Below are 26,683 nucleotides of genomic sequence, written 5' to 3'. Positions count from 1 at the left end.
GGTTTATGGCTTAGGGGAGCTGGTCTGAATTTGCAATATTGACTGGCCTAAAGCAGATGGGGTTCCTGTATGCTTAAGCACACTGGAAATGTGTTTTGCTGTTAAGGGAACGAGCCAACAGACAAGATTCTGCTCTGTATGACTTTATTCACAGAGGTAGATAGGTACAACAGCACTTTGGTTCCTTTTAACCTTGCTGAAAAGCAAAATAAAAATCTGTGCTTGGAATCTGTTACTAAATCCCAGGAACAGAGTGGGTAAGGGGACAGAGGAAAAACACAGGGATTCAAATAACCTTTAAGTCATACATCAATGATAGCAAATCTTCATAATTTTTTCCTATCCCTGTTCCCAGTAGCAGAATGCTGGCTGGTTTAATGTTCGTGGTTCAATAAAAATAGCAGAAAATTTGATGTACACAAAAGGGAAAGCTGTCACAATGGAAGTCTTTTTGATTCTTTAGGCTTTAAGAGCTCACAGAACACTCAGGTAACTTCTGGTGTTTAAGCATTTCTTCGAAATTTAACAACCTGAAGCCACATTTCTGTTGTAGAAGCTAAGAATTTTGGCAAGAAGTTAGTTATGATGGCAAACGTGCATGGAGGACTTGTCTTACTTTAAAAAAAAGAAATCTGAACATGACTGAGTTCAGTAACATGAATGGGATGTTGTGGAAAACGTGGAATTTAAGAGCCTTGAGTAACAGAGGTAACAGGTTGGCTTCTGCTGCTGTGATGTAGCTTCCAAAGCAAGCTACTTGTAGTGGCTTTGGAACCAAGCGCCTGGCATTTTATTTTTAGGTAGTTCTGGAAAACAACTGAGAGGGACTGATGACAAAGGGGTTGTAGTGAGTTAGATTTAAACCATAGGCAGTGGTGTGTAGTCCCTGCTCGCTTTAAAGACAGAGCGGTTTGATTTAAAGAAATTACAAGAAAAAAAAAAAAAAGCCAAAACTTTGCTCAGTCATTCTCTACGCAGTTCTGCAGTCCTTTAAAATGACTGCAGTGCAAAGTCGGAATTTCCTAAAGCCGCAGTGCAGCTCTTCACAGTATCTGCATGGCCATTCCTGGAAAATGCCACATTCTTCCCCCCCCTCCCAACCTCCCTCCAGTTAAAAATGTAGCATTGTATTAAAACCTGAGATTGCTTGCATAAAAGGCAAACTCTTAGAGCTCATGGTAAAAGTAAACACTAAATTTCATTTAGTGTCCCATCCTTACGTTTCTCTGTTCTATCTACCTACTTGCAGCCCTGCAAAATCAGCTTCAGGAGGTAGAAGGCTTTTATAGTCCCCTCTGGAAGTACTTTTTTAAAATACTTCATGGAAGGAACAACAAAAGTTACAGGGGCTGCAGAATGATATTTATGATAGTAATACTGAAAAATTGTATAAATTAGCATAAGTGCAAGTAGTAATTGGCACTAAAGAAGAATAATTTGGGGCTTAAATAAAAGTGCCCCTATTCTCATGATTTAATCTGTTCTACCTGGCTTCAGGAGGGTTTTCTCACTATGCTTTCCCCTGCTGCAAGCTTCTTGTACAGGCAGTACAGCTTGTCTGGTTGAGGTAACTCGGCATCAGGGGTCAAGGGAATTTCAAAGTCTGAGGAGCTCTGGGAGTCCCGCTTCAGTTCCAGATCGGGAGCTCTACAAGTGTCAGGTGTTTCCACCAGCACCTCCTGAACGTGAGCAGCGCCAGCTTCTGCTTCTTTCTCTGAGTCTTTGCTTTTCAAGTCACAGGTGACATCGGAGGCACCAGACCTGTTCTGCCCCGGTGCCTTCCAGCTGCTGTTGTCAGCTTGACTCTCCTTGGCAGCCTCATGTGGCACAGGAACCATCCTGCTCCCGGCTCTGCTGAAGCAGCTGAAGTCAGCAGCATTCCTCTCCTGGGAGGTGATGAGCACCGTGTCCATCTGGCTGTCCCAGCCCTGGCTGCCCCAGCCCTGACTGCCCTGCTCCGAGATGTGCGTTGACTGAGAGGAGTTCTGGGAGGAGATGTGCGTGGAGTCGCTCACCCCATCCGAATCGCTGAAAAGGGACTGGGACCCACCAGCACCTGCTGAGGACGGGAAGTTGTCCTCGTTTTCAGAGCTCTCATCCAGCCTGTCACACTTAAAAAACGTATCCCAGCGCGGGACGTCAGCTTTAGGCTCCTGCTGGTCGCCAGGTACACCATTGCAATTTGCTGTTGAAGTGGCATCTGACTCCTGGGGAAGAACTTGAGCTGTATTTTTTTCAGTATCTTCTTTGTCTTCTTCGTCATCGTCATCATCATCATCATCGTTTGACTCCTCACAGTCCATGAAGTCCACCTGGAGGGATGTATAAGTTAGGGGTGCTTTGTAGCTGTCTGTGCTCTCCTTCACGTTTCCTTCAGCATTTTCAGGCTGTGTTGTTTCAGATGGCCCGCTCTCTTCTCTCTGCTGCTTGGAAATCTTAGGCCTTGCAGAAGTGAGTTCTGTATCAAAGAGATCATCTTCATCTGTCAAGAGAAGAATTAGCAAAATTTTAGCAGAGGTTTCAATTTCTTTTTTTTTTTTTTTTTTTGAGAGCAAAGTTTCAACGAAAAAAAATAATCATTTAATACAGAGAAAAAGTTCTTTAAGCCAGCTGGAGGCTTTGGAGGACATCAGTGACGTGTTTGCCCTGGCTCGCAGAGTGCCTTACAAACTACAGCAGTTAATTTTACCAGTTTGGTTTGGCATTACTCAAACACCACGTTACTGGGTTCCGTCAGGGCCTTCCTTGTTCATTGGAGGCCTTAATTTCTAGCATTCTACTGGAACTGTCACTACACTGGTAAAGAGGCTCCTATACACTGACCCTCAGAGGCAGTAATTATTTGCCAGGTCAGACACTTAAAAAAAGCAAAAACTAAATCCAATAGCAGCTAAAGAAAGCGGGTTGCATATTAACAAAATTCGTTCTGCTTGTTAGCACTTACAGACAGCACTGTCAGGGGGTTTGTTAGGATGAGGAGACGTTTAGTCTCAGCAGTAAGGGGGCTCTAGAGGTGTCAAACAACTGAAGGTACTGAAGAAGCCAGCGTTTCTTCCATGCTTTGAAAAAAGGTTGACTCAAACATCAAGCAGAAGCTGACAGCTGGTGTCCCTGCCCCTGGCCTCCACGTGCATGCTGCAGATCCAACGGAGCCCTGATGGACGCTGATCTACATTCATGTATTCAGCCCCCTGCAGCAGGCCTGAAGCCGTCCTCTAGTTCAGTGGCTTTCCAGAACCTCTACAGAGCACCCACTGCTGAAGCAACCATCATTAGTTAAAAAAGATACCAGGTGCGGAGAAGCCTGGTGCTTAAGATAATGAAGAGGAGCAATTCCTCTGAAATACCTCACTGTTCGTCCACAGCACGGGATGTGATACAGGCAGAGTCAGAAAACAGCTTTATTAGGGATGGTGTAGGGCTGTGGAATTGAATCCTTCTAGAATGTACAAGGCTTTTAAGTACATTTTGAGATCACAAGTAAGCACGCTTTACTATCACCCTCCTGAATACTAAGTTCACTTCATTTACATTTCTCCTTTCTGTGTTTCTCTTGCTTTCTATACAGACTAGTGAATGCCATGGCTTTTGGCACCTCTGTTTTGTCTTAGGCTTTCCTTTAAGGACAGAACCACCAGCAGAATTTTTTTACCTGTATCAGATGAGTCTCTTTTGTGGACTCTCTTCAGTGTTCCTAAGGGCTTGTACCTAGGTTCCATGTTTCTCCTGTACGATCTGCATAGCGGCTGTAATCTGAGGTGAATTAAGAAAAAATCAGTATTTAGAACTTGGCAGCTATTTTCAGGCACAAAAGTAAATATTTTGACACTGCTTCATGCCTTTCACAGGCACTGCGGCAGAAGCGTTAAAGCAAATGCAGCAACAGCTAGGGAAAATGTTAATACGTTGGTGAGCTTAGGCAGCTTAAAGGGAGAAAATGTGTCATTTCCAGGTATTTACCTTAAAACGTACACCATTTGGAAACTATCTTTTAGCCCCTTGCTTAGAGAAGGAAAGATGACAGGGTTCAAAATCTGACTGCAGGTTTATTCAGTTACTGTAAAGTGTCTCCTTTCCTATTAAGGAAGAAAACAAAAAGGAGCAAAGAAACAAGTCCTCGTTTTGTTCAGCCCGAGTGCCACCACAACTCTCCTACTCCATAAAAGCACTTGCTAAGCTGCCAGCATCTTTAGCAGCACAGGAGTACAGTCGTGCCTGCAAAGAGAGTAGGAGTTCAAGTGCCCAAAGGAATTAATTCTCTTTATAAGAAACTTCCCAGAAATAGCACTGACAAGTAGAAACAGGTGAAGAATGAAGTGAGGTGAACACAGGTGCCACCCAAATACAACGATCAGAAAAGCCTCTCTACGTAGCTGTGCCTAGTGTGTGGAATGCAAACTCTCAGACTCTGTTTTAGTGGTCAGAAAGAAATCTGCAGGACTGAATGTGGCAGGGAGGGAACTGAATTATCAGAAGAGTGAAGTAGAAGACATTGGCCTGCTTGAGAGGCTGGGATTCAGGAGAGTTGTCCTCAGAACAGGGACTAGGTGACCTCCCTTCACCAGCTGCCACTTACAGTTCCATAACTTTGTCTTCTGTCCCACCCACCGGCAGCACGTTGGGGTACACGTTCACTGGACAGATGTGTCGCAAGAAATCCTTAATCTAATTCGAAGAAGAGAAGCAGTTTCATGAGTTACACCAACAACAGTTTGGGTCATAAGCCAAACACTAAATGTAACAAAACCCTGGGTCTGAGAGTTTCTTGAAAATTGCATCTAAACATGTCAGCGCTTCACTCCAGCTGAGGTTCTACCAGTGCTGAGCACTGAACACAACTACGTGACTGCAGATTATGCTCCTATCTACACAGACCAGTACAACCCAACTATTTTTGCACGTCCAAGTCCGTTACAACATACTGCCCCACACATTCTGCCAGCAGAGCTGCTGTGTTTTATGTACTACTTAGCACCTCTACCCAGAGGTTATTCCGAACTCTAGGAAGATGACCCTCTTCTACAAGGCAGGGGAAATTCCAACAATTCACTTGGGTTCTTAAAAATGGGACCACCTTCCTAGAGCTCAAAATAATCTCCACTTTGTACACGCAAGGCTTTGTGACAGGTTGATTGGTGGCACTAATCCAGCTTCAGTTCAGCTTCTTATGAGAAAAGTACTTGAAGGACTGGATCGTCATGTTAAATGAAGGCGTGTGATTCTAGAGAGGATGCTGCCAGGCCCGATTTCATTTTAGCCTTCAGCAAAGAAAGAGGAGTAACAGTGGCAGCTGTGATGGGAGAAAATTCTGCTTGAATGTGTGGACAGGGGAAAGCTGCCCAAAACTGAGTCACAGCAGACAACCAATGCACTGAAAAACCAAAATGCCAAGCTGTAAGCATTTAAGCTCACATTTTTAAGTTACAGAATAATCAAAACAGTTGTAGAGGTGACTGGTGCTTCAAGCAGAGAAAACAAAACTGGGTTTGTAGTCCTGCCCTACCTTAACATGTTCTTCTGCAGTCAGATTAAAACATTGCTAGTTTGGGATATCTCTGCCTCCAACATCCAGAACTTCGTATCTCATTAGGTAGTGTTTTGTGGGTTTTGTTTCTTTGTTTGTTTGTTTTTTGTTAATCATCACAGCATCCACTCCAGGTTAATCAGTGTCTACTTAGTACAACACGTATACAAACCTCACTGAATGAAGAGTGGAAAGAGAAACAAGCTCTGTATGTACTCTCCCCAGTCCTACAAAGAAAAAAAAGACAGGAGGTATATAAATTAGCTCGTTTTCAAGCTCAGTCATCAGGCAAGCATAACTTGCTCTTAAACAGCCCATTTTAAGATTCAGTTATACAAACCTCGGGCAAGACACACACCTGAAACAAGTTTCAGCACAGCCCAAACACTCACCTCACAATTACATTGGTTTTCTTGATCCTTTCTCCAAACCACATAGTGGAGGGTTTGATGCTAATTATGCGCAAGGGAGTTCCATTTTGGCACGTCATTCCACAGGGCAGTCTGTTCCCTCGAAAGTAGTCATCATCCTGCCAAATGCAACATCAAATTAAGTGTAATCCTGGCTTTTCCCCCCCAGAAATTAAGCAACGCAGTATCTAGCCAGACTGTATTTTTATTGTACTTCCAACTCTTTTGAACACTATATCTTTGCTGTCACCTCTTGCTTCCAGAGCTGACAAAGCAAATCACAAGAGCTGGTTTTGATATATTTGAAGGGATAACACCTGACTGATTTAACCTGCTGTTTATCTTACCTCATTTAACAATTTCTAAGTTTCAAATACAATTAAGCCATATGTAGTATCAGATAATATCTTTTCTAAAAACACACCTTAACCCACCAGTTGAAATTTTCATTCTCCTCTGCATTAAACAACCAGTTGGCCACAGCCTGCTGTAGAACAACAGCACCAGAACAACTGCAACCAGTTATTCCGAGAGGTTAGCAGAGGCTGTCCAAAATGATACGCACCCGAGGATGTCGACAGGCATGAATCTGAGTGTGCCGATCTGTTGTAACATGGCAGAGGATTTCTGGCATGTTTCTGAACATATCCAGCTTGTTCACGTGCACCTAAAAAAAAGGCAGTTTACTCTTGATTAGCTTGATGTATTTAGTGAACTGCAGCTAGAGGAACTATACAGGCGTGGTTCTGCTCTCAAAAAACGCTGATAGGTTTTAAAGAATTACTGGTATGGAAGCATTACCTTGATTCCAAGTTCCTCACTGAGGTTAATGAATAAATACTCATAACCATAAGCAGCTTTGCAATTCAGCCACACCACATGATAGCGACTCAGCGAGGTCCAGCTTCGCACTAACTCTAAGATCCCATTTAGACACTCCTCCTGAAAAGTTCAGAAAATATTGTGATTCGTCTTTGAAGATACTCCCAAAGCACCGTGATTTGATAGGCGAATGCCTAAAATGCCATTTTGTATTTTCAGGATTTACCTAAAGGGATGTTTAAATGATTAATTGCTTTTGGACCTCTCCTCTCACGGCTTGTTTACTTACCCTGCTTGGTATATGATAAAATTTGGGATCACAAAAAGTGGTGTCCAAATACACGCTCTGAATGTCCTTTACTCTAAAAGAGAGAAATGTGACATTGTGAGCAATGCATCACAGTATTAAGATGTATCACTTCCTCTCTTCAAAAGGTACAAGCTTGTCTTAATACACCATTTAAAAAATGAGGGGAAAAAAAATGACATTCACGAATTGTCCATGCCTGTATGATCTTTTGTTCTTTCTAAACCCCATGGATAGCCAAAGACTTTCCAAAAGTTGAATTAAAATGTGGATTCTTTTCCTCATACCTGGTCCCTGAATGCAAAAGCTCCATTCTGGCTGCTTCTCCTTTTGCAAGCCTGAAATCCCCCGTGTACAGCACAGTGCCATTTTCACCTTGAAACAAAAACCTGCAAACAGAAACACTCCAGTCAAACTCAACAACATAAAGCATTAACTGCCAGCTGTCAATTAGTTTCTTTTGCTTAGAGAAATCTGTGTGACTAAAATACGACATAATAGAAACACTGGGCTCAATTTTGTCCTAGACTGACTTCAAATAAAGCCAGTGATTCAGACTCAGCACATCTGGGACATGCCCAGTGTCAGAGCCCACAAAGGACAAAAGCCTCACAGATTCTGCAGGGGAAGCCCAGCTGTCTTCTGCACCCAAAGGAGTTTATTAGGCATCTGTACCAGGAAGTTGGGCAACTTGTTTTTGACATCTAGTAAGTACAGGCTTTATTTTAAACCACAGTTTTGTGCACCATTTTTAAGTGCAGTTGCAGTCAAGAAAGTTGTTTTTCAAGGCACAGGAAGAAGTGCTCTACCCTAGCATGGTAACAACTGACTTCTGCGCGGACAGAAAAGCCCCGTGCAATCTGGGTTCTAACACTGACTGAAGCTGGTGGACCCTGTGGCTACAGTGCTAGTTAGGAAAGGAAGAAAAATAAATAAAGAGACACAACCACAACATTTATTGAGACTCCATAGGACAAATTTGCCAGCAGAGAATTTTAGAGTACTGGAAGGACGTACATGACCGATCCAGGACAGTGACCAGCTGGTAGAAGCGTCACCTCTATATCTTCTTTCTGGAAGAGAGGGGTTGGCGTTATTTTCACACTGCAGTGAGTATTGCTGGTACCTTCACTGACATGGTGAAAGCAACACATTGCTCTTCACAGGCAATGCAGCACTTAGCACTGGTTTGGAATGAAGAGAGAATGTTTCTTCACATTGCAACAAGCCCTGAGGAGCAACAACCATTCTGTCATGCCAGAAGAGGTGACAGCAGGTTGTAAGGTGCTCATGAGAGCCTGTCAGCCAGGAGACAGCACTGCTTCCTTGATTCCTGGTGAAAAAACATCTCGGGAAAAAAACTTGGGATGCTCTACAAAAGAAAGGAATTGTTTTCATAACTTACCTCACCAGAAGTTTCATCTACTAAAGAAATCTGAGTTGGAGTTTCAACTTCCAGTGCAACCTGTAGCAAAATGAACAAACGCGTTACATGACTTACTGAGCATCTGGGTTCATGTTTAGGGCTAAGAATTCACTACACATACATTTTCAGCATGTACTGCGGCTAATTCTAAGCCTGTAAAATTGAGCTCACTTCTTTCTAGTAAATCATGGATTTCCATTCCCAGTGGAAAAAAAAATTATGTCAAAAAAATGAACTGGAGATATCATGATCAGTGCCTGTATGCTTACAAAAAGGAAAACCTGTTGGCCTATTTCAGAGCAAAAGCACAGTTTTCTCTGGCTGGATCATCTGCCTTGGTTTTGTATAACGTTCAAGACATCCCAGTTCCAGAGCACACCAGTGGATTCACAAGACACCACGTCCCCATTCCAGATTTCTGAGCGGTTCCGAGAGATTCATTGAGCTGGTACTCACACTGAGCTCATAAAATTTGGCTTCTCCATGACAAACCACAATGCTTATTGAACAGACAACTACCTGGCTTTCTCCAAAACTTGCACATACACATCAAAAGCAATTTACACTAAGAATTCAAGCCATCAGCAAGAGTTGTCTTTTTAAATAATTTTATCATCTGCAATTTCTTTCTGAAGCTGAATAAACTCACGAGGTTGCTCTTAAGCCTGCATACTCAACATTTCTCAGTTATGCCCTAATTTCCTAATTCAGTGAAACAACCGCCAAGGTTTAGATCTAAACCGCCTGACAAATTCTTCACTGACAGTATACACGACAGTGTCTCCAGCAGATCTTCAGTAGTTTAGATTTTAAAGCCAGCAGCAGATTCAGAAAGCCTCTCATGTTACATGAACAAACACAGGTCAGACTAAATCGTAAAAACATTTGTCTGGAAGCTGATGTGATTGCTTCTTCAGTCTGAACATCAAATCAAATGGCTGCGGGATGTTCAGAGTCCTTCGTGCAGAGCCCAGAATCATGTTCGCTCCTCCAGAATAATTAAATCTTTCAGTCACTCGAGACTTTGTATAAAGGTAATCACGTTCTCCTCAGCCTCACAATTAATCGTACAGGAATCCCCTTTTTCTCTTTTTCTTCCTACCCGGACTCAGCTCCTAGGTAAGAAACTTGTAGGAGTTTCTTTGAATATGGAGCTTAACACCCACAATTATAAAAACTATAAGGCAACTCTGAGCCATAACTGCCCCAAGGAAAGAAGTTTCAGCTTGCCTGAAGTTCCTGAGCTGTCATTTGACTAGAAGACTCTCCTGTCCTTGCTTGGGGGACATCAAATCCTTACACTATGTGACGATGTACGTACACACAGTAGGACGTGAAAGGAATCGTGCTCAGTTTCAAAGCCTGCATCTGCAAAGGGAAGGAAATAACTAACTACATCCATCTAACTATAGATAAGCCACATCTACACACGACCACTGATAATTGGAAAGTTGGCTCCAAACAACTGAAATCAGGTAATTTGTTTCCTTAGCGATTTTACATCACTACAACATTTTCCTGCTAGAGATAATTTCATCTTCCGAAAAGTAGAAGGAAGATAACGTAACTGAAAGATTACACTCCAAATAATACAACACTTTAATGAAGCAACAGAGATGTAGAATACAGACAGGAGTAAAGAGACATGAGTAAGGTGAGAGAAAAGGATCAATTTTGTGGAGAGAAAAATAAAATTGAGCAGTAAACAACAATAAAACAATCCGACATAGCAGGCAGCGAGGGAAGTTCCTACTGGTGTAGGAACTTAAAAGCTGAAATAGTGTATCAAAACCAACATTAAGAAACCTTGAGGAAGGGAAGCTTCCTCTTTCCTGGAGCCACTGCTTGAAAACCATTAATCTAAAAATAAAGAATAAAAAAAATACTCACAATGTGATTCTCCCAGAACTTGTATTTCCAGTTAGTCAGCAGCAGTTCCTTAGTTACTGGAGAGCAATATAATTTAACTTTCAGGCTGAAAGGAGACAAGAAAGAAGCGTGCTTATTTGAAGTAGAGACAAGGAGCAACGATGAATTGGTACCTCACACCAAGTACACCAAAACATGCACACAGCTCCCTCTTTCCCCCAAAAAAACTAGAGAACAGCAAGCCTGCAGGAGCTGTTCTGCCCCTGCCTGATGTGGGACCAAGACGAGTTGTTCTACCTTGCAGGGCTTTTCTTCAGCACAGCAGACACAAAATCTTACCCATGTGTGCCCACAGATGTGCATTTTTGGTACGTGGCCACGTGCACGTACACATTTGCTGGTTTCCCAACCTACCAAGGTCTGATCCAGCCACATATGGGCTCCTTGAGACTTGGGGCAGCTAGCAGGCAGCACAACAGCATGCTTCCTACAAAGCTCCTGCTTTTGCACAGTGCACAGATGGAGCTGATGAGCAAAGAGAGATTACCTGTGTGCACGTGAGGAGATGCAACACCTACTCTAACAAATGTAACAGTGTCTGGGAACATGGCAAGGAACTGAAACTCAATTATCTGCAGGTTCAGATGTTAGACTGCTTTCAAGCCCACTGCTGGTCCCTACCAACTAACTCATCCATGGAATTCATGGCTTCAGGAGATAGATAATCCCACTGAACAGGCAAAAAAAAAAAAAAAAAAAAAAAAAGTCCTCCTCTGTACAAGGACATTTATTAAAGCACTGCTCAGCTCCTGGTCCAAAAAGAGCAGTCAGAGCTCAAGAGGACCATGCTGTGATGGACCATCACAAGTGATGGAGCTCTCTGTAGTTTGTGATATCAAGTTTTTGGGGTGCAGACCTCAGTGGGAGTCAAGTGACCTCCAGTCACAGGCGATGTTTGGTTGGAAAACAAATCAAAACCCTTCATAGTTTAGCTTTTGGGAGTTGGTGAAAGAAATATGGGAAAATCTGAAGTTGTACAAGGTGAATGTTTTCATGACAGTGCTTCAAGTTGAAGGAAGAATTGGGATCCAGAGCTGTGCCCCTTTGGAGCGTTCCCCCAGTGGCAAACGGGCTGCAGGCATTAAGCTGCCTACTTTTGTGTGGCGTAACCCTGAGGACAACGGCATTTAGTGGGCAAAGCGTTGACGTTAGTGCTTAAATCACTGATGCTCCACACATTTTGGTTAAACCGTCGATGTTTTGGCTGAAATATGTGAGAAATTAAGGATTTGAGAGGAGAAGGTCCCAGAACTCAGGAGACCTCCTCCAGCAAAGAGCCAGGCACCTCTTCGTGCCTCAAACTTTACTTTTTCCTCAAATAAAACATAAAATTCTGACAGGCCATGAGCCATCCTGTCAAAAATAATAACAATAATAATAATAATTCTCGCTGCCTTTCTTTCCAACCGCCGCCTCCCAAGCCCTGAGGGGGCCGTTCCCCTCGCGCCGTACCTGCTCTCCAGCCTCCTCTTCAGGGCGGACGCCCTCAGCCCCTTCATGTGATCTGCGGGGAAAGATGGCGGTCACAGATGGGGGCCGCCACAGGGACGGGCGGGAGTCGCCATGGAGACGGGCGGGAGGCGGGAGTTGCCATGGCGACGGGCGGGAGGCGGGAAAAGGGGTCGCCATGGAAACGGGCGGGAGGGGAAGGGGGGGGGTGTGCCGTCGCCATGGCGACGGTCGCGGCGGGGGCGCGGCGCTCACCCTTGTGGCAGTGTGACAGGAAATAGGCGCGCGCCCGCAGGTTGTCGCGGTCGAAGCGGTCGATGGACAGCGCCGGGTACTCGCGCAGCCGGCCCCCGAACCGGCTCATGGCGGCCGCTTCTTCTTCCGCCTTCTGGTCGTTAGTCCCGCCTCCTCCCCAGCTCTCGGCCAATAGGAAAGATGGTTCCGCCTCCCTCCGCGCGCTCGACCAATAGAAAGGCGGTCCCGCCTGCCTGCCGGCCAATCAGATTGAAGCCGGCTGACGGGTTCCTCAAAATGGCGGCGGCGGGAGAGGTTGCCTAGCAACAGGGCGCGGAGGGACCGGTGTGGGGCGGGGAAGGCCCCGGGGCGGGCCGAGAGGTCTCTGAGGGCCGGAACGGGGGGACGGGGGCTGGGGGGGGGGTTAAAGGTGTCCTGGGGGGAGGCACCGTGCTGAGTCGGGGCTTGGGGTGGCGGGATGGGGGTTGGAGACACCGGCAGGGCGGTGAGGAGGGGGTTAGGGGTGGGGATGGGGTTGGGGGGGGGGGGTTGGGGTCGCAGATGGGGCCGTGGGGTGGGTTTTGGGGTCTGCAGATCATCTGTGGGCATGGTGAGAGGCTGGGGACCAGTCAAGATCGTGGGGTAGAGTCTTATGGTCATGGTGTCTGCGCTGGGGTAACTGCCTTCTGCAGCTCCGGCTTATGGGACAGGGGAAATCCCAGCGTCTGCCCTTCATCGCTACCTCTGCACACCCCATGTTTTTTGGTGGAGCAGTTTGGTGGTCATGGTGACAGTTTTTTAAGTGCAGTCTTACCTTTTAGAAGATGTTTCATTTCCCTTTGTGAACTTTAAGGAAACAGAATTGGAGAAAGAAGATAAAAAGAAGCATTGTGGAGCAGCTGTTTTAGGGAGACACAAATACTACACTGTCTCAAGAACTTGAAAGTAAGTAGTGAGCTGCTCCTTGCTTCTCAGCTTTTAGTGGTGCTTAATACTGCTAAGGGGAACCAAATCCCCAGGACTTCAAACACCAGGGAGTTCTCCTGTTCCAGCCCCACAGAGGCAAGTGTTTCCTTTTCCAGCAAGTAGCCAGGATGATGATAATACTCCTGATAGGTGCACGTGCACACACACTCACAAGCTATACATTCAGCTGGACCCACAGACTGAAAACAGTGCATTTACTGGCACCCACGTAAATACAAACAGCACTCAAATAAACATGAAGTACACAGACCATTGGTCCTATTCTCCCTTTCCAGATGATCAGGATTGAGGTTCAGTTGTGACCCCCCCAGCCCAACTTTGCTACAAATATATACGTGTTCATGAATCCTTCAAATATTAGTTTTTTACAAAAATACTAGCTTTTTACCAAAAAAAAGTGCCTCTGGACAAGAGGTCTTGTACAGGTGACTGAGCAATGGAACAGGTTGCCCAGAGAGGTTGTGGCATCTCCCTGCTTGGAGATACTCAGAAGCCATCTGGATATGGTTCTGGACAACCTGCTCAAAGTGTTCCTGCTTGAACAGGGGCTGGATCAGAGGACCTGCAGAGATCGCTTCCAACCTCAGCCCTTCTGTGGTTCTGTTTAGTCAGTGTAACGTCAGGTTAGGGGCCTAGACATCTGCCACAATACCTTGGCAAATACAAAAAGGTCTCATGAAAAGTCTGTTGAAGCCATTGGAAATATCTGACTGGCTGTTCTAGGAAACAAAATAGATCCTGTGAATGCTGACTTGTATAAGCATTAAGGAAAGGAACATATGGAGGCCCAGGCTAGCTAGAATTCCTTAGAAATTATGGCGTGATAACATAAAAATCTTTCCCAAAGCCAAAATAGAGACATGTGAAATGTCACTATTTCCCCTAAAGTAAGAGTAGGCAAACATTGTTTTAGCAAAGTTTACTGTTGAACAATACCATTCACATGAAAAGCATTAGTGTTATGCTGAATTGTATTTTCTTACTATTGTCTTGCCCTGTGTTCAGGTTTGGGCTCCTCACTACAAGAAGGACATCGAGGTCCTGGAGCTTGTCCAAAGAAGGGCAACGAAACTGGTGAAGGGCCTGGAGCACAAGTCCTGTGATAAGCAGCTGAGGGAGCTGGTGTTGTTTAGCCTGGAGAAGAGGAGGCTCAGGGGCAACCGTCATGGAAATGATGGTTCTGTTCTGTAGGCTGTCTGGAGTACGGCTCATCTTGTGCTCCTGCGCAATGAAACCAGATCTCTGTGCAACTCAGGGGCACTACAATAGACAAAGAGCACAATTTGCAAAGGGCTTAAATAGCATCATAGAAAGGATAGATTTTTTTATTATTATTATTTGAAGCCAGCAAGCTGGCACTTTAACTATGTGACCTTTGTACCTGTGTTTGAGCAGGAGCGCCTGTGGACAGGCCACCAGCAATGGTGAGTCAGGAAGTGCCAGGCTTGTCTAGGTGTCTTGGAGAAGCACACACATCAGATGAATTCAGCACATCCTGTGATGAAGTACTTAACCCTAGCAATGTGTAAGTTACCAGAAAAAAAATGAGAAATACTGAACTATTACAAATTGTAGCTCTAATGTCATCGCTAATAATGTTAACTGTGTCGAGTCCCACACTGACAGCAGTTCTCAAACATGGTTGAGCACGCACAGGATAGGAACAGCTCTGTAATGGCTACAAAAGGGCACTTTGCAGCAAGGGATTAATTTTTTTTTTTTTTGAGATAAATATTTCCAAGACTACACAAAAATTTATAATGATATATGCTAAGCATGTAATTTGTACGGGTTACCTAATAACTGGGTGGGAAAATCTACTTTGTTTTTGTTTTGTTTTGTTTTGTTTTGTTTTCAGTAGTAATTGTCAGCCTGCCATTCCAAAATGCCAGTAAAGAGCTGCAGAGCTCTTACTGCTTAATGCTTGCAGTGCTGAACTGCAAGATGCTTAGTGTTGCCAGAAAAGAGTCCTTGTGCATGGTTTTTATTGATCTTTAATAAAGCATATGTGGTAAGAGATGAAAGGCCCTTTTTTTGCTAATGGCACTTATACGGTCAGATGGCAGAACTGCAGGCTTCTGGTTCTACATTATGATAACGATAATTCTTGATATATTCCCAAAGATGTGTATGCTGCAGCCTGACTTTTTTTTTTTTCCTTTCCTGCTTCTTTTAATGGACTAAAAGCATTTGAAAAGGCATCAGCTTTTCACTTTTCAAGCCCTCAGTTGATACAGGAACTTGCTAAGTAAGGAAATTTTACTTTGTGCAGGATTTGGAGGCAGCGTTCTACCCAAAGGCAGTGAGACTCTTCATCCCCTCTCTACAAAATCCATAAGCTTTTTGTCCTTCCTTTAAAATACGTTCCTAATTGCAAAGCTGAAACCTGGTGACGTTACAAACCTAGGAGAGGACCCATTTCTGGTTATATCTTGTAGATATGGTAGAGTTCTGTATGGTTGCTTGCAGAGACAATATAAAGTTCTGGTTTTAGTAAAAGAATAAGATATACTCAAGAAAGCAAATGCAGTGAAATTCAGATATTAGGTAGAAATCAAATGATTCATATTTTTGAAATATAGTTCAGATCCACCATTGTTAAGTTTTCAGTCCATTTTTTTTTTTAATTGCTTAAATTTTTATTTGTTTGATTTTTACACTCTGAGTTTTACCTCCCAGGTTTAGAGCTGACTGACCTATTCACTATTTCTCACCAGACTTGAACAAATGGGTTTGGTGTGGGGAGAATGTCAGTGGCAGTCAGTGCAGATTTGGGTTGGGCAAGCACAGACTAACATGAAGTTTGGTAGGTTGTGTGCCTTTCCTTTTCCTTACCTCACCCAACTTCTTTCTTAAAATCAACTCCGTTGTCTCCATATGCGTGGCGGTGCATTTCTCCCTTCTCTTCCATCCTGACTGCATCCCGTTCTTCAGTAACATCCCAGTTTTTCATTTTGTGGTTGCCAGTTTGGTGTCCCTTCAATAGGAAGACAGAAAAACCTGAAAAGCTGCCTGGCTTAGGGGGCAGTGACTGTGAAAATGTGAAATTAGAAACAACCACAGGGTTTTGTTTGGTTTTTATGCATCAATGGGCACCAGTAAATTTTATGCACCACTGTTAACTCAGGGTGACAAAAATACCATGATAACGGTTTCCTAGATGTAGAAGTGTAGGTGACTTGGGTTTGTATGAGATCAATGAGTACATTTAATTTAATTCTGATTGTTTATAATGTCTTTTTTTTTTTTTAACCTCAGACTTTGAGTTGAAGACATTATTGTATTGTGTATACTTTTTTTGTTGTTCTACTTATCCATATTCCTCCCTAACAAAATCACTTACTTTGGCCTTCTCTTATTTCATTTTCAAAAATCTAATTTCAGGATAAAGCCTGAAGCTTCTGCAGTCATGGCTAAAGCTGACCTCAAGCCAAAATCCATACGTCATGCCAAAAATTGGTCAGATGAGGTAGAGAACTTATACAGATTTCAGCAAGCTGGATACAGAGATGAGTTTGAATATAAACAAGTAAAACAAGTTGATACGGTAAGATTTAGAACTCTGCAACAGTTACTGCATTACACTTCTGTCTCCTGTTAAATTATTAAGTAAAAATGAAGGTGCCTCTTATTTCCTCTCATCAGGCTAGCTTCTGGTAGTTTTTTTTCTCCCAGATCTGACTTGAATTCTTGCACTGTTATTAACTGTGCAGAGTAATTTATTTTTCAGAAGTGAAATAGAAACACTCACCAGCCTGTGTTTTTGTTCCACATCTCTTATGCATTTAGAAGTGTTAGAGATTTCTTTGAATAGATGTAGCTGCCATCTGAAAGACTAATTCAGCTTTGAGGAAAAGAATATATCAAAGGTAATTCTCTGTGAAGTTTCCCCATTCCTAACAGGTCTATTAAGAGGGTAAACACATCCATTGCCAGAGGACTCAGTCCTATATCATTGCTACCAGCTTCACTTTTACAGTTGAACTGCATGGTAGGATAGATAATCAAACCGTGCACACCCAAAACTTGGTTTCTACCTATTTCTGAAACTGTCCCAAGCAGAAATGTTTGATGCCAACTGGGGTAAAGGGAGTTGTGGAGGAGGCATTTGTCAGCTGAGCACATCCAGGACTTGGTTGTCCAGTTGCTACATCTACTGGTAATACTCCTTCGCACATCAGGTGAGGTAATGTAAAATAGCTAGATATTCAGTGGCTACCTGAGATTCAAAAGAGCAACAAAGAGTTTAATACAGCAAACAACCTGTTATCTTTATTAGATCTCTGTAATTGCTCTTCCAAAGCACCATAAATCTCATGAAAAATACAGTTTAAAATATGTTAACCTCCAGTGCACCTAAGTGTGGAATACTCCTGAGAAAGTCATTCCTCATTCCCATTAACTCAAAACAGCAAAACGTTGATGTGCATAATAAGCCACAGTTATTTATTTTGTTGTGGGCTCAGACACCGCCGTAAAGGCTGTAGAGTAAATTCCGGTGCAAAAGGAAATCCTGCAACTAGTGCGGTAGGATCAGTCTGCTCAAGATTTATGGCAGGGTGTAAACAATTAAAACCTCATAAAGGTTGAAGAACATCGCTTACTCCGATTGAAAATGATTGTGCATTCCGTTCAGACTTGCCAGGATCTGGTAGAGGTTCTCTTTCAACTGACACATTTTGAAATGTCTTGTTTACTCTGTATTAGGTTTCCATAATGCAGTTATGGTTAATGATGCAATTAGAATGTAGGTGTCATTAATATTAAGGCTCTTAGCTTCAGACAGAGAATGCAGATGCATTCTCTGTCCCATTCTACTTGGGAATGCAGAACTGTATGTCTAAGTAATAAGGTAAGGAAAGTACCACGTCTGGAACTCTCCAGTTAGAGAATGCTCTACTTAGACATCCTATTGTCAACTCTGCCTGGAAGAGAAATAAGGTTCTTATTACGTGATTTTTAAGGTTCAAATTGATCAGAAACACAGTTCAAGCTGCAGATAGCTGCCTACCCAAGCCATGAAGCTGTTAAACTAAAGGCTTGAGCACTTGTTTGTTCAAAGCTTCACACTGTGAATACCAAACAGCACCAAGATGATGCTGGTTTCCTGCAGGATTGATCCTGCTGTCTGAGACCAGCTTTTACAGTACACGTAGCTCACTTTATCTTTATGAAATCAGTAATGAAATGTGTGATGTACACATTTTTCATGGTCAGAAGAATCCTGAAGAACCACTTAAGTGTGTGTCAGTCGTAGAGAAGTGGAATTTTACAGCATCTCAGATTACTGAATAAATGAATAGCATCAATGTTTTATTCCTAGATATATTCTAAAAGCTTTGACTGGCCCACTTTCTAAATGACTCTATCAAATATTCTTAGATCCTTATTTCTAGACTTTTCTGATCAACAAAATCGTTATCCCAAACCAGAAAACTGGTTTCTCACATCCTGCTTTTAATCTTCTTTAAAAGTCAAGCAAATTAATAGCAAAGCAGCGGTCAGATGCAGTGAACTTTTCCAGTGAAATGTACCCTATATTTTCTGCAATATAATGCACAGACATTATTCAGTGGATGTCTATATATCCTTTTATTCTATTTGTAGGTGGAGTGTTGGCCAGAAACTGGATTTGTAAAGAAGCTTCAGAGAAGGGACAATACCTACTATTACTACAATAAGCAAAGAGAATGCGAAGACAAGGAAGTTCATAAAGTGAAAGTTTATGTTTATTAATTTTGTTACTTTTCCAATATTTGCATTGTTCTATAAATCTGTTGGTTAGGATCTGTAAGTAAATGGGATTTGTGTAATCTGACTTAAGTACAGATGTCATTCATAGATAGAATGGGGAATGTAGGAAATGTAGAGTGACCTGTAAGTATAGACAGGGGAATTTCTTTTTTTTTTCCTGTTATAATTAAAAGTATTATTGTTGCTGGTTAAAAATGATTTGATATCAAAAATAAAAAAAAAAACATGGCAAAGGGACGTCATGTATTTGGGCTGACTGTGTGCAAAGTCTGTTACAAGATGTCATTAATCTTTATTCTGAACAAGATGCACTTGTTGAGGCTCGCTAATGTCAGCCACGGTCTCTTGATATAGCTAAGGACTGTGACGCTCCTGGGGGCCAGAGTAAAGCCAAAAGGCAAACAAACATTCCCTTGAGAACAGCAGGAATAACAAGCAGAAAACTTTAATAAAGGACGCTGAACAACCAAGCCACGAGGATAGTGCTGAACTGTAGATTTAAACAACTGGTTATTGTGACAGTTACAACAAGAAATGTCTTTCTGAGCAATAGGTAAGGTACACCCAAAATTTTTTATTTTTTTTTTTTATTTACCTGAGAAGTATTTAAGTGAAGTGAGAGCACAGCTGCCTCCTCCAGGTGCTCCTAAGCCAGGCCTCTGGAGCCCAGCAGCCTGGTGTCTCTGCACAGCCTGCAGGACATGGTTGCTGCTTTCCTTGTGCAGGGCCAAGCCAGTAGCAAGCTCAGTGCATTTCCCAGAGAAACACAGACACACAGGATGCAGACATAGCCCATCACACAGCCTGCTACAGTGTGATGCCTTCAACAGCACCTACTGCAGGATTCCTATAAAACAAGCACAGCCAGCCGACTCCTTTCTTCCTCTCCAGCTGGCAGAGCCAGGTCACTGGTGCAGGTGCACAGGTGCCACGCTCCAGGTTCACAAGCACATGCACTTCCACAAGTGACCTGAGTACCAGCACAGCTCCTCTGTGTGCTGCTCACCTCATTCACTCAGCTCTCTGCCAGTAGCTGGTTTTGGGAACACACACTGTCCCCATCCCAGTGGGATCCCCACTGGTTCCACTGTCTGGCTCCAGTTTCTACTCTCACACACACACAGGTCTCCCAAGAGGCTGGTACTTAGTCCTCACACCACACATGAGAGGGAGAGTGCAATTACACAGAGAGAGAGTTAAGATTTAATAATAAAAGATTTGTTAAGAACAGGCTCTGTTGGTCAGGTGCAGGGCACAGCCAGGCAAGCATAATGACCAGTGCCATTTTACACGTGACCACCTCCTTTTACACCCTTTTTTGCATATTGTCCCTCTTCAACCTGCCTTGCCCTACATGTTTTGCTGTGTAGATCCCACTACTGCCCCTGTCCTGCGTCCCAAAAACCTCCCTGATTTACTGCCTTAGCAGCTGCAGTGTCCTGGCTGGCTTTCCTAGGAGTAGTGGCTCTAACTTGTGGATGGCCCAGCTCTTAGTTTGACAGGCAGGGTTTGTTTCTTGTCAGTGTCTTCGTGATTGTGATTGCTTTGTCGGATCCATGCCCCAGCGTGTTTGCTTATTGCTTCCTGTTTTTTTTTTTTTTTTTTTTCCTTTAGCATCCCAATTTAGAAGCCCTTTATCAGCCAGCCCTGCTAGAATAAACATTCTCACACTTAGCAATCACTGGGACTGAGCAGGTTTGTTTCTGGTGTTTGTTTTGTAATTTGGAAGTCCTCGATCAGATAACCCCGCTGGAATAAACACTCCCACATGCCACTTCTTTCCTTATCAATGAGTGCAACCCACCAGGTTTGTTTCTGGTCGTTATCTTTGTTAACACCAATTGGTCGGGATTTATCTGTAAGTGCTTGTTCTTTTTGTTTTCCTCCTCATCCCGTTTGCAAGGCCCCTAGGCAGCCAATTTTTAGTCAGACAAATAAACAGTCTCACCTGCTTCGGAAATGCTGATTTTGTAAGAGTTGGCAGATGCTTTGGCATTGAGAGAGTGAACTGCCTAAATTTTATTACTAAAACTTTTAAGTGCAGTGTGGGTGCTGAAAGGTTGAATCTCACTGTCAAATTTAAAAGATTAGCAGAAAAGAAAAAGAAAATAAAAAGCAGGAAAGAAAAGCCTTGTAATTGGTGCTGGAGACCAGCTTACAGGCATACCCTTCAGCAGCCATCAAGCTGTATTGAGAGTTCCCTCACTTCGTTATAAAACAGATCTTGTGTTGACAGTGACAGTTTGGGTTATCATTGTCCTTTGACATCGTTTGCATTCACATTTCAAGGCAGTTCATGCTAAATTTAAGGTTCCTTACAACCCCTTTCATTTGTTCAATTTATTAATTTTTATCTGGGGCTGTGAAGTCAAAGGGGTTCCTTTTCTGTTTAAAAAGAAGCAACTATGGGGTTCTTGCCCAAATGTGTCTGTGATCTCAAGATAACATTAATCTAGTGTAACAATGGTTGCTGGAGTTACTCTTCCTGACACGGAGCTGGTATTCAGCTCTACTTGCTGAGCGTGAAGTTGATACTCAGGTACTAAGAAGCCTTCTTCTGTTACTGGCATGCTGGATGTATCACTTCTAGTCAAAAAGCTATAAAAAATGCCAATATTTTATCTTCTTTGAAAAATCTTTAACTCAAATGTCTTGTCTGTCACCTTGGGTCTTTCAAGCATATTGAAAGCTGTCAGCTTACTTGTGTCTTAACCTAAGGTCTCTATGTTGTAAAAAAGGATCAGGCTATCGAGGAAGTTTTCAGGGTGACGCTCCAGTTCATGTGGATTATCTAGATAAATAACTTGCACTTCTGAATGCCGTTACAAAAACTCTTCATACTCAATTTTATTAACTTTAAAAAGAGAAAGGAAAACACATTTCTCCCTTTTATTGCCCAGAGATAAAAATATGTGTCATTTTGTTAATTGGACTCCTAAGTAAAAGTAATTCTGTGGAAGTACTTTCATCGTGCTCACTGCTGGCCCTCGCAGGGCACGCTGCAGTGCTTGCAATGAACAAATGGGTGGCAGGGCTCCCTCTTAGCAAGTATGTAACCAGCTACCCACAGGAGTACGTGGTCTCATTCTAATTCACTCCACGGCTTTGTGCAAGGCAAGGATGAATGTTTTCTGTGCCTGTTGAAGCTCATAAAAGGCGGTAAAACAAACTTTTCCAAGACCTACTTCTCAGGCTTTGTATTCAACAGCTAGTAGAGAAATGGCTAAGCTGCAGCCTCTTTGAATTCATCAGCTACAAGGAGGGAATAAAGGCTGTATTTTTGTGTTCTTGGGTGAATTTCAATGTTTTCAGCCTTTATGTGAATTCATTATGCAACAGTATTGTCTGAAACCGATGCAACAGTTATTTGATTGCTTTACAGTCACGGCAGCACAATTACCACACAGAATGGCAGTATAAACATTTTAGTACTCACTTTGGTACCTGAGTGGACAATTCCAGATCTGAAGACACTGGAACCTCAACTTTTCAATGTTTAGACGTGGTTCCCTTGTTTCAAGATGCTGCAAACGATTGACTGGCTTCAGGCTCACTAAAGATGACTTTAACTCAATGGCTGTTGATGTTGCTGGGCCTCACACTAAAAAAAAAAAAAAAAAGGAGCCTGTCTGAAAGCAGCTTGAATCACATTGCCTTATTTTCTTTGCATTTTTTATTACCCTTGTTCCACTGACTGTTACTTACATGTGGGAGCTGCTTCTTAGCAGCCCCCCTATGCTCACCTTGTAATGACTTACACTGCTCTCAATAAAACGTTTTCTTTCTTGTTACAGTTGAGATTTTGCATTTCCTTAAAGCCCAGCACGCTCACAAGAAGCAGGGGAATGCCTGCTGGCAGGAGAGTTCCAGGCTGGCACCAAAAAAAAGGTGCAGTGTGACTTTGAACAAGCATAACCTTTTTTTATGGGTACTCCATTCAGCCAGTACATTTACATATCTCACTGCTAGGATACAAAATCTTTGCTGTTTGATGCTTTTGTGGATTTCTTTTTTCCTCTCTCCCATACTTCAAAGCTTCAATATTCTTCCATACATTATAGATGGAAGACTGGGGGCACCTCCCCAGGCATCTCCACTCCCCTAGCAGATGATGGGACTGCCCTTTTCTGCTGGGGTCCAGCCCGTAGCAAGGCTGAGCACATGCTCTAGAGCCTCATCACTGTGTGTGCTCTCGCTCACACACTTTCTGGCTTCACAGATCTCTGAAAAATCAGCAAGACCTAGCTCTGTGCAATGCCTGTAGCCGGGCTTCCTGACCTCTCCCAGCTCTTGACCACTTCTAGCTGTGGGCTTTCTACTCACCAGCCAGTGCAGCCTGAAGTCTGCAAGCAAATTGCAGGAATGTGGGGCTGAATTCTCTAGAGAAAGAAACACAGCCAGGCTGCTGCAGGTGTTGGTAAACTGAGAGATGATGCGGAAAAAATTGGATTGAATAAGAAGACAGGCCAGACTGTGGGGGTCAGGTGCTAAGTGTGGACAGGTGAGTCTATCCCTCCTCCTTGCTGTCTTCTTGTACTCGCTTATCCTGATCACACCTTTTCCATGTCTTTGATTGTTCCCCTGAACAAATTCTGTGCAGTGCCCCAAGCCCCCTCAAACAGTACTCCTACTCATATTTCTTCCTTCTTAATGGTCATAAGCCAAGGCTGACCATCTCCACGGCTGGATTTGTTCTTTTAACTTCCCCCCAGCCACTGCCTGAGGTGTCCTGGCCTTCATTACCCTCACTGCTATCACCTGCTCATTGAGTTTGTGTGTAGTTAATTAAGCACTTCCCTTCTGGTTTGCTATTTCTGTGGCACTGAATCCTCCTTCACCAACAGCTCACTGCCCCAGGTGCTCTCATTTCTCACGTCTTCACACCAGGGAAACTCCTCAAAGCATCAGCAGGAGGAGGACAAGGGAGGGAGGGAAACAGAGCACATATGGAGGGAAGGGTGAATGTGTGTGGGCAGTCAACCAGGCAGCGCCTTGGAGAGATTTTGTACCACAGAAACCTCCTCCCTCGCTGGCAGGCACTCAGAGATCCCTGGCTGGGAAGCGGGACGTGGGCCCAGCTCCTCGCCGCAGATGTTCGGCCTTGGCAGGAGTACCCCAACGCCTCAGCCAGAGGAAGGTGTCCTGCCTGGGCGCTGCGCTGCTGGCAGCTGCCGGGCTTGGCAGGGGGATGGAGCGAAAAGCAGGAGGGTTTGATGCGAGCCTGGCTCTTTGGTCCTGCTCAGGGTGCCTGTGAAATCTCATAGAATCACAGAACGGAATCACTAGGGTTGGAAAAGCCCTCCGAGATCATGTGGTACAACCAACGTCACCCACTAAACCATGTCCCCAAGCACCATGTCCAACCTCTCCTTGAACACCCCCAGGGACAGTGACTCCACCACCTCCCTGGGCAACCCGTCCCAGTGCCTGACTGCTCTTTCTGAGCAGAAATGTCTCCTCATTGCCAACCTGAACCTCCCCTGGTGCAACTTGAGGTCATTCCTTCTGGTCAGCTGCCCCGAGGGCCTGCTTGTCCCAAACATATGGATTCGGGGGAACCCCCCAGTGTTGGGACATGGGTGGGGAGCCAGCAGGCAGGCTGCAGGCACCAGGACATAGGTGCTAGGATGTGCATGGAGAGACGGGCTGGGGCCATGCACGCTCAGTGTGAAAGATCATAACGCTTGCAACTACAGAGATTTATATAAAAGGTCACTGGATTAACATTTTGTCAGGCCGCAGCACTATTTCTACAGGGTAACTAGATTTATATACCCAAAGGATGAGTTCAGAAGAGATGTTTAGAACAGATATTAATCAATAAAATGAGTATTGTGAGCAGATTATTGACAATACAAGGCGATGGAAGCAGATGAAGTATAAAAGCTTAATAATGCTATTAATATTAAGAAGATATTGAAATGTCATTCAGAACATTAGTTTAGGAATAGCTTCTCTGTTATTTACAATTTTACCACTTGCATCTTTTTATCTTTACCATTTACATCTATCAATCTGTTCTACTATTTGCACCTATCAGATAGAAAACAAACAAACAAAGAACCACAAAACCCACCAGCAAATTCTTGTAATTCCTGTTTTTCTATATCAGAGCAAAGTAGGAAGATCCATCCATGCTGGAGGCATTTTCTTCATATTTTCTTTATATTCATGTAAAGGAATATTACATATATATAATATGAAGCTTTTATCTGTTTGAAATCTTTTTATTTTTCTCAAAAAAAAAAAAAAAAAAAAAAAAAAGATTTATCTAAATCTATCAAATGCTGTGTCTCTTTCAGTTGAGATTTTCAGGCTTGAACGAGTAGATGGGAAGGCTTCTGTCTATATAGCTATCAAATAAGATAATGTGAGAGAGGAATAATCCAGAGTCCTGATGAAACTCAAACTGCTGGAAAACATAAAGGAGAAATTTGATTTTAATGAATAATTTAGACAGCACATCCCTGACTCTGAACGCCTCAACTCTTTTATTTGTTCAGTCTCTCAGAGATTAAAACATCAATGTGCAAAAAGTAAAATGAATTGCTTTTTGGTGAAACACTTTAAACCTGCCGCATTTGCCAGTTCTGAGGGATGCCACGGGCTGGGGCTGCGTGCTGCATGTGTGAGCCCACATCTCCCTCTGCTGACTGCCCTGCAGCTCCCCCAGACTTTATTGCATATGATAAAACCTGTGATTTTTATTATGACTTTTTTCTCCTGCTGATGGGCTAATGCCCTCTCTATGTCCGAGCCAGTGCCCACAATGTCCCTGTGCTGGAAGGAGATGGTTGTCTTGGGCTCCTCACATCAATCCCCTTTGGGTCTGACTGCCAGTGGATTCTTCCATTCACCCTAAAATAATACATAAATTCTTAAAAGAAAGTCTCCCATAACAGTAACAGAGAGACTCAAATAAATTTGCTATAAGCCAAGAGAAGTGAGCAAGGAGCTTTTGCTAGATTTCTAGATTACGGACAGGGCGTGGTAGAAACAGTTTTGATGAACTTGGGGTTTGTTGTTTCCATTTGAAGATGTCTGTAACTCCCCTCGGTGTCAGCTTAGAGATCCTTTGGTCCTTACAGGCAGCTACTAAGTAAACCTGACTGTGGGAACTGCAGTACATAAAGGGTTTGGTTCCTGTTTTCTTCCTACAAGCAACCTTCAGAAACCCCGTGTCTTCTCAGCAGGGCATGTCCCAGTGGGACATGCAAAGGCAAAACCCCAGAATTGCAGGACTTGATGGAAAAAAATATCCCTTTCTATGCAGGATTGCCAGGGTTGTGTGAACCTCTCCATGGATGGAGATGAACACACCTCTTTTGGGAGGTCAGAGAGAGATCCCAGTGTCATGATGGTTTGTCCACTTTTTTCTTCTTCCACAGCGTTTCCTTGGGGTGGCTGTTTGATTATTTGTTAGGACAGAGAGGAGTTTAAAGTCCATTGTAACAAAGCAGGTCTGTTAATCAGGTTTCCTTTGGACTTGAAATCAAAGGGAAAAGTAGCTCCTGGCTCCTCGAGGAATTTTGGTTTGTGGAAGCTTTGCTAGTAAGCTCCAAAGGAGACCACATCTGTTCAAAAAAAGACCATGCCAAATAGAACAGCCCAAAGGCCATCATGCTGGGGGCTGATTTAATGGTGCAAAACCCAATTACCAACCTGTAATCACTAACCGTGATGCTGAGAAGCTGAAATCACTACGGGGAAGGAGATGGCAGAGCAGTGGCTGCTGCTGCTGGGGCCAGGACTGAGATAAATAGCAGCAGAGAGCCAGCACTAACAAAGAGCTATAGAACAAAGTGATGCATCACAAACCCCAGTGCACCAGGCTGCTTGGA

At 43.5% G+C, this 26,683-nt stretch overlaps 2 protein-coding genes across 3 annotated transcripts; one reads left to right on the top strand and one right to left on the bottom strand.

Annotated features, from left to right (window-relative positions):
• Window positions 1–135: 135 nt before the first annotated feature.
• On the bottom strand, window positions 136–12,231 carry DCLRE1C (DNA cross-link repair 1C; the record flags this gene model as incomplete). Its single annotated transcript, XM_082765818.1, has 14 exons — window positions 136–2,482; window positions 3,653–3,753; window positions 4,577–4,665; window positions 5,697–5,751; window positions 5,917–6,053; window positions 6,500–6,601; window positions 6,736–6,876; window positions 7,046–7,118; window positions 7,351–7,452; window positions 8,081–8,136; window positions 8,469–8,528; window positions 10,380–10,464; window positions 11,871–11,922; window positions 12,123–12,231. 14 exons carry the CDS (start codon window positions 12,229–12,231, stop codon window positions 1,494–1,496), a joined length of 2,151 nt encoding a protein of 716 aa, XP_082621944.1. The 3' UTR covers window positions 136–1,493.
• Window positions 12,232–12,928: 697 nt separating this feature from the next.
• Window positions 12,929–19,094, top strand: MEIG1 (meiosis/spermiogenesis associated 1). 2 transcript variants are annotated; one of them, XM_082764798.1, is made up of 4 exons: window positions 12,929–13,046; window positions 14,484–14,613; window positions 16,473–16,635; window positions 18,696–19,094. In XM_082764798.1, exons 2-4 carry the CDS (start codon window positions 14,510–14,512, stop codon window positions 18,822–18,824), a joined length of 396 nt encoding a protein of 131 aa, XP_082620924.1. In that variant the 5' UTR covers window positions 12,929–13,046; window positions 14,484–14,509; the 3' UTR covers window positions 18,825–19,094. The 2 variants fall into 2 exon arrangements, with proteins under 2 accessions (XP_082620924.1, XP_082620925.1); XM_082764799.1 differs by lacking the exon at window positions 14,484–14,613 and having other exon boundaries at window positions 12,948–13,046.
• Window positions 19,095–26,683: the final 7,589 nt, after the last annotated feature.

The sequence above is a fragment of the Aythya marila genome, assembly GCF_965140915.1.
Source record: "Aythya marila genome assembly, chromosome: 1".
NCBI lineage: Eukaryota > Metazoa > Chordata > Aves > Anseriformes > Anatidae > Aythya > Aythya marila.
Note: the sequence above shows the minus strand (reverse complement) of the source record. Positions and strands in the feature narration are given on the sequence as shown.

Bases quoted from the DNA above. Each gene is read 5' to 3' on its own strand.
- MEIG1 (XM_082764798.1), top strand. From the start codon at position 14,510: ATGGTGAGTCAGGAAGTGCCAGGCTTGTCTAGGTGTCTTGGAGAAGCA. The intron at 14,614-16,472 runs GTAAGTTACCAG...ATCTAATTTCAG, and splicing joins GTACTTAACCCTAGCAATGT to GATAAAGCCTGAAGCTTCTG. The intron at 16,636-18,695 runs GTAAGATTTAGA...TTCTATTTGTAG, and splicing joins AAGTAAAACAAGTTGATACG to GTGGAGTGTTGGCCAGAAAC.